Source organism: Cebus imitator, unplaced genomic scaffold (genome assembly GCF_001604975.1).
Source record: "Cebus imitator isolate Cc_AM_T3 unplaced genomic scaffold, Cebus_imitator-1.0 Scaffold122, whole genome shotgun sequence".
Taxonomy (NCBI): Eukaryota; Metazoa; Chordata; class Mammalia; order Primates; family Cebidae; genus Cebus; species Cebus imitator.
Genome location: NW_016107437.1, coordinates 1,620,614 through 1,627,912, shown reverse-complemented (window position 1 = coordinate 1,627,912; position 7,299 = coordinate 1,620,614). Strand labels below are relative to the sequence as shown.

Genomic DNA, 7,299 nt, shown 5'->3' with positions numbered 1-7,299 from the left:
CCTGCAGGCCAGGCGTGGTGGCTCACGCCTCTAATCTCAGCCTTTTAGGAGACTGAGGTGGACGGATCACTTGAGGTCAGAAATTCGAAACCAGCCCCACCAACATGGTGAAACCCAGCCTCTAAGTAAAAACAGAAAAATTATCCAAGCATGGTGGTGCAAGCCTGCAGTCCCAGCTACTCAGGAGGCTGAGGCAGGAGAATTGCTTGAACCCAGGAGGTAGAGGTTGCGGTGAGCTGAGATCACACCACTGCACTCCAGCCTGGGTGACAGAACGAGACTCTGTCTCAAAAAGAGAAGACCCTTGCAGGGTTGGTGAGGATTGCCTAAGCCCAGGTCTGCTTGGGACAAAGTCAGTTCTCTCCTGACCAGGGACCCCTGTCAAAGGGGACCCCTGCTGCCAAAGCCAGTCTTGCCCTGGACATCTGAATTTATTTGTCTCAAGTCAGGATCTAGCATGCCAGCAACCGCTGGCACCCAGCAGAACCATCGTTAAGGTTGCTGTATGCCATGCTGGGGTCCCCTGCCAAGTCCCAGGGAGAGATGGGGAGATGGGAAGAAAAAACAGTGTTCCAGAAAAATTGCTGGTCCTTGCTGCAGTCTGCCAAAACGGATTCTGCTCCATCCTACCTTTGCACCTTGGTTCCCTGCAAGCCACGGGAGCATGCTGGGAGCTCGCTCCTTCCCCACGCTGCTCTCCTGCCTTCTTCCTTTCGGTCCAGCCATCCTGCAAGGCTCGAGTTCCCCCCTTCATCGCACTTGCAGCTAACTCTAATTTTTTGCTTTGCTCATTTTTACAAAACTTGCTGCAACATCATTTGGCAATAAATCTTCACCTTTCAAGTTCATAAGCGTCATCCCTGGTACCTCTGATTAGATCGCAAATCTGTTCATGCCTAGGACTGGGACTGGGTCTTTACTTTTCTACACTCACCCCAGTGCCTATGCAGAACTGAGCATTTAAAAGACACACCCTCAGGCTGGGTGCAGTGGCACACACTGATATCCCAGCACTTTGGGAGGCTGAGGCAGGCATGTCACGTGGGCCTAGAAGTTTGAGTCCAGCCATAGGCAACACAGTGAGACCTCAATAAAACAATTAGCCAGGCACAGTTGTGTGTGCCTGTGGCCCCAGCTACTTGGGAGGCTGAGATAGGAGGATAGTTTGAGCCCAGGAGGTTGAGGCTGTAGTGAGCTGTGATTGCCCCACTGTACACTAGCCTTGGTGACAGAACAAGACCCTGTCTCAAAAAATAAAATAAAATAATAAAATAAAAAACACACTATCCCAGACCATTTGAAAGAATGAATGGAATTTCAGATCTGAATGATCAAGGCAGCCTCCAGTTCCAAACGAATGAAGGTTCCTCCCCCACTAGGTTGAAAGTGCTTTTTGATCTCGTGCTTTTTGGTGAAAGAACACTGGATGGGAAGTCCATCATAATCTCTAGCAGGTAGTAAATAAATGATTCAGGAGAAGGAAAGAAAGGAGGCGAGAAAGGAAGCAAAAGAGATTGGTGAATAGGGAGATAGGTGAACAGAATACAACAGCTATGTATTTAAATTCGGGAGCAACAGAGGAGGGCATATGAGAACGTGGGCTACTGCTGTGTTGTTGTATAGAGAGACGGCTTAGTTGGTAGGAAGGCAGGGAAACACTTTGATATGAAAATATATGATAGCCGGGCGCGGTGGCTCAAGCCTGTAATCCCAGCACTTTGGGAGGCCGAGGTGGGTGGATCACGAGGTCAAGAGATCGAGACCATCCTGGTCAACACGGTGAAACCCCGTCTCTACTAAAAATACAAAAAATTAGCTGGGCATGGTGGCGCGTGCCTGTAATCCCAGCTACTCAGGAGGCTGAGGCAGGAGAATTGCCTGAACCCAGGAGGCAGAGGTTGCGGTGAGCCGAGATCGCGCCATTGCACTCCAGCCTGGGTAACAAGAGCGAAACTCCGTCTCAAAAAAAAAAAAAAAGAAAGAAAATATATGGGTGATTAAGTAGGCAGAGAAACTGATCAGCTGACAAGTAGACATGAGTAAATATGTACATAAATATGTAGTTAGTAGATACAAATAGATAACATTGAGAAGTAGATTACCACCATGAGATAGGGTGAGTGGCCGGGCGCAGTGGCACACACCTGTAATCCCAGCACTTTGGGAAGCTGAGACGGGTGGATTACTTGAGGTCAGGAGCTCAAGACCAGCCTGGCCAACATGGAGAAACCCTGTCTCTACTAAAAATACAAAAATTAGCTGGGCAGGCGCCCATAATCCCAGCTACTCAGGAGGCTGAGGCAGGAGAATTGCTTGAATCTGGGAGGCAGAGGTTGAATCTGAGATCACGCCACCGCACTCCAGGCTGGGCGAAAAAGCAAGACTCTATCTTAAAATTAATTAATTAAAAAAAGAGAGAGAATAATGATAATAATAATAAAAAGAAGTAGAAATGAGAAGGTAGGTAGATAGATCAGGGAAGTTTGAGGGCAGGCAGGTAGGTGGATAGGCGAGCAGACGGTAAGGAATGCAGGTGAGCCACTCAAGGTCGTAGTCACAGAGAACAGAAATTGCCCCTGTTTGGGGAAGTGCCAGGCTTGAGGGCAAGCTGTGTCTGGAACAGGCTGGCCTGGGAAAACCCATGGGGAAATGCCAGCTTCCGGCTGCAGGTGTGTCTCCTACTGTGGTTCCTGGGGTAGAGGGCCAGTGAGTCTGATTGACTGGGAAGCAGTCCAAGGTGAAAGGTGTGGGTCTTCCTCAGCAACACATCTCCCTCCCAGAGGCAAATGAGACTCCCTGAATCAGAGCAGGGGCTGGTTCTCAGGAAAGGAAGCCCGGAAGGAGGGAGGGCACGGGCTCTCTTCTCTCTGGTGGGTCACAGCTCTGGTTTCTCATATCCTAAGAGCCAGACAGGGGAGGAAGCTGGAGAAAGGGAGCTTAGCTATCTGTGGGGTGTTCCTCCCTTTCCCATAAATCAGGCAACTTTCCAGAGGAAGGCTTCGTTCTGTTATTCCTAGAACTGAGACCTCATGGACAAAAATACCACACAATGAAAACAGGATGACCAAAACAATCAACAAAGTAGAGTCAAAGGAATCAATAAAATATAAGACCCTGGCCGGGGTACCCTACAGACGCTGAGAAAGTCTGCAAAATGGGCCCTTTTGTGCCTCGAATTCCATGGTCAAACCCAAGGCCAGCTGGGGCTGCCCTCACTTAAAGACATCCTTCCACCATTCAAGCTGGGCTCGTGGCTGCCTCAGATGCCAGCCTTGGAGCTGAGTCAGAACCACCTTCCTCTTGCAGAGTATGTGTGGGCCTCACACTGGATGATGTCCCTGAGCCCTTGAATTAGCGACTCTGAATGCTACGTGTTAGCTCCACTTTATAGATGGGGAAGCCAAGGCAGGGTGCCCGGGAAGTGCTCAAAGTCATCCCTCTTGGAATTGGGAAGGCAGGACGGGCACTCAGGCTGTCTGAGGACATGGCCCATGTGCTAATTCGATGTGCCAACCCAAGGGCAGGGGCCACATTGATTCATTTCTCAAATGTGCACAGCACTCAAGCATTCAGTGCTGCATTTTGTATAGAGTAGGCGCGTAGATATTGTTTGGGGCCCCCAGGGAGACTGCAGTCATTATTTTTCTTGGTGCTTCGGACACCTGTTTTATCTTCTTCCTGTTCATTTCTCTTTGCTGTTATCTTCCTTAGAGTTGCCTGGTGTTTAATTAGTGCTAAGTAATGCCAAGCACTACCTTGGAAGGTTTCTACCTACCATCTCATTTAACACTCACTAGAGCTCCGGGAGATTCATATCATTGCCCCCATTTCAGAGATAAAGAAACTGAGATTCCGAGTGGTCTGGTTGCGTGGCCAAGGTCACATGCTGTGTAAGGAGCAGAGCCTGGCCTCAGACCCAGAGCTGTCCAGCTTCCAGCCTGGTTCCTTTCCCAGCATCACTCATCCTAGCTCTCCCTTCTCCGGCCTCTGCCGGCCCTCCCAGAGGTTGTCACTCACCGTTGACCAGGGACTGCCTGAATGTTTGCTTTCCCTTCCCACTGAGCCACCTGAGTTCCTCCAGGGCAAGGACCAGACTCTTGGGACTCACTGGAGCTTTCCTGGGGCCGGACGCACACAGGTTGCTCTGCATAGCATAGAGCAAAACCCCTAAGCCCTCATCTCCAGAATTGGGCTTTCTGCACAATTGCAACCCAAGCACTGCGATATCTGAAGATGCCTTCTGAATCATCAGGCTGGTTTCCGTTTGAAGATTGTCAACCTATTTGTGGTAGATTTACGGCAGCCCCTTGAGTTGTTTAGAAGAGGAAGCCAAAACTGTACCTTATTTTGCAGAAAGTACTGCAATCGGCCAGGACTCATGAGACCTCATAGTCTCCCTCCTCAGTTCATGCCCAGAGGCCAATCACTTAACTTCTCTGTGCCTCAGTTTACTCATTGGTAAAGTAGGAATAATGAACTATCCATTCTTCCATCCACCCACGCATCCACCCATCCATCCACTCAACATTCAACAAATATATATTGTGTATATTGCATACCTACCCTGTGCTCAGGCCCTGTGCTAGGTATTTGGGACATATCATAATCAAAACATAGATCCATGTCCATGTGGAGTTTATTTTTTCAGGAGAAGAGTCAAACAATAAACAACACACGCAATACAAAAGTAAGATGACTGGGCATGGTGGCTGACACCTGTAATCCCAGCACTTTGGGAGGCCAAGGCGGGTGGATCACTTGAGGTCAGGGGTCTGAGACCAGCCTGACCAATGTGGTAAAACCGCATCTCTAATAAAAATACAAAAATTAGATGGGTGTGGTGGTGCATGCCTGTAATCCCAGCTACTTAGGCAGCTAAGGCATGAGAACCACTTGAACCCGGGAGGTGGAGGTTGCAGTGAGCTGAGATCACACCACTCTACTCCAGCCTGAGTGATAGAGCAAGACTCAGGAAAAAAAAAAAAGAAGGTGGGGAAAAAATCAAGCTGGGGAGGGGACTCAGAGTGTGGAGGGAGGAGTTCCAATTCTAAATGGCTTGGTCAGGGCAGACCTCATTGATAAGGTGACATTTGTGCAAAGAGTAGAAGGACTTTAGGAGGTGGACCAAGAAGAAGCTTGGAGAAGAGTGCCCCAGGCAGAGGGAAGGGCACATGCAAAGGTCCTGAGGCAGACAGTGTGCTGAGTGTGTCTGAGGAACAGCGAGGGTGCCAGCATGGCTGGAGTAGATGAACAAGGCAGGCAGGAGCAGGGGATGAGAGCAGAGAGGTGATCAGGTGGGAAAGGCCTTGTGGGCTGTTGTCCGGATGTAGCTTTTCCTCTGAGTGACGTGGGAGCCAGTGCAGCGTTTAGCACAGCAGAGGGCTACGGTCCTTACACGGTGGTTGAGAGGGAGAGTCACAAAAACCCCATATGGATGATTTCCTTTTCTGAACACCCCCGAAATGAAAGTCAGGGCCCTTTGTTTGCAAACCATGCAATTCTCTTTCCTTGCCCTCTTCCCCTCTGAGAGCTCACCAGCAGCAACACACCTGCTCACTGCCACATGTTAGGCCTGGTGGCCCTGAGGGAAACTGGCCTGGAAAGGCAGAAAGAGAAAGCAGGGAAAGAAAGCAATTTGCCCTGCTCCCCTCCCAGCTCCCCAAAGACCACACTGGGCCCTGAGCGCAGTTCCACTTTCTGGAGTCACGTGGGATCAGAAATAAAAATACTACCTCCCAAGGGAGGAAACAGAGTTAAATAACAGGAACCAGCACTCTCGGAAGGAGGGGGTGGGAGGGGCTGAAGTGTCCTGCAGCAGCCGTGTGAAGGCACATGTGGCTGGGGCGGCAGGGCTGCGGCCAGGGAGAGGGGAGGGTTCTGGCTTCTCCCCCAGTTGGCATCTGTGCCGCTGTCAAGACCACACTGGCTGTCTGCACCCCTGTTGAGAAGCCAAGGGAGAATGTTTGGGTGGTAAAGATGCCCCTTCACCCAGGTGTCTGTCAGGAGGAAGAGAATGAAAGCTGAGGCCAAGAGATGATGGAAACCACTTGGGTGAGAATTCGACCACAAGAAGAGCCAACCCCATAGAAATGTATGTCTCGGCAGGAAAGCTGGAAAATGACATTGCCCTGGTGCCCAAGATAAGGCCTCCAGACGGCATCTGATGCTCTGAAGACTAAGTTGAAGATCAAAACGTGTCTGTCTTCAAATCCAGCCTTCACCACTTCCCACTTAGGGGACCTGGGCAAGTTGTGTCACCACTGGGCAGTGTCTGTTCTCTAAGTGTTAAATAAGGATGGGGATCAAAGGGCTCAGGGTCAAGGGAGAAGTAAGGGGATTCCAGAATGTGCTTGGGCCTTGCCTGGCACACTAAATCCTCAGTGAATGTCCATCACTGTTATTTTCTCAAGACTTGCATTTGAGAAGGAGATAGAACACACACTGTCTTTAGAAAGTGACGACCAGGTCGGGTGCGGTGACTCACACCTGTAAGCCCAGCACTTCAGGAGGCCAAAACGGAAGGATGGCTTGAGCTCAGGAGTTTGAGAGCAGCCTGGTCAACACAGTGAGACCTCATCTCTACAAAACAAATTAGCCAGGCATAGCAGTGCACGCCTGCGGTCCCAGCTAGTTGGGAGGCTGAGGTAGGAGGATCACTTGAGCCCCAGAGGTAGAGGCTGCAGTGAGCTGTGATCGCGCCACTACACTCCAGCCTGGGCAACAGAACAGACCCCAGCTCAAAGAAAGAAAGGAAGTTGTGACATGGAAATGAAGGGAGAACTTCTTTGTGACTGGTAGGAAACCAAAAATGTCGGAGGAGTCGAGGGTGTGAGCGGAGCGGAAAGAGCACGTGCAGACTGGTCTTTCTGGTTGAAGATGTAGGTGTGTCACCAATGCTCTCAAAACTGAGGCATTTGTTCTCTCTCCTTGCAAGCTAGTTCTTATTCTCTGTTTCTCTGTCTTTCTTTCCCCGTCTTCTCCCTCTTTCTCTTCCTCTGTCAGTCTTCCTTTCTCTGCCTCCCTTTCTCCCTGTCTGTGCAGCTCTCAGTCTCTATGTCTGTCTCTCCCTTCCTTCCTCACTCTCCTTCTGTCTGTTGCTCAGTTTGTCTCTGTGTGTCACACAGACACACACATGTACACATAAACAAATGCATATAAACACACATGCACACACGGCAGCCTCTGCTCTCGGCTCTTTCCCTGGCTCCTCTCTCTGCACCCCATTTCTCTTCTTTTTTTTCTGAGATGGAGTCTCACTCTGTTGACCAGACTGGAGTGCAGTGGCATAGTCTCAGCTCA

At 50.1% G+C, this 7,299-nt stretch overlaps 1 protein-coding gene across 6 annotated transcripts in view; it reads right to left on the bottom strand.

Annotated features, from left to right (window-relative positions):
* LOC108312166 (MHC class II transactivator) overlaps positions 1 to 4,259 on the bottom strand; it is a 56,931-nt gene extending 52,672 nt beyond the window's left edge. For 2 of the 6 annotated variants that reach the window (XM_017539950.2, XM_017539951.2), the window contains exon 1: positions 4,018 to 4,257. In XM_017539950.2, the coding sequence (XP_017395439.2) occupies positions 4,018 to 4,249 (232 nt within the window). In that variant the 5' untranslated portion in view covers positions 4,250 to 4,257. Of the gene's footprint in view, positions 1 to 4,017 lie in introns of all 6 variants that reach the window. The other 4 variants (XM_017539948.2, XM_017539949.2, XR_005202064.1 and 1 more) reach the window with 3 other exon arrangements.
* Positions 4,260 to 7,299: the final 3,040 nt, after the last annotated feature.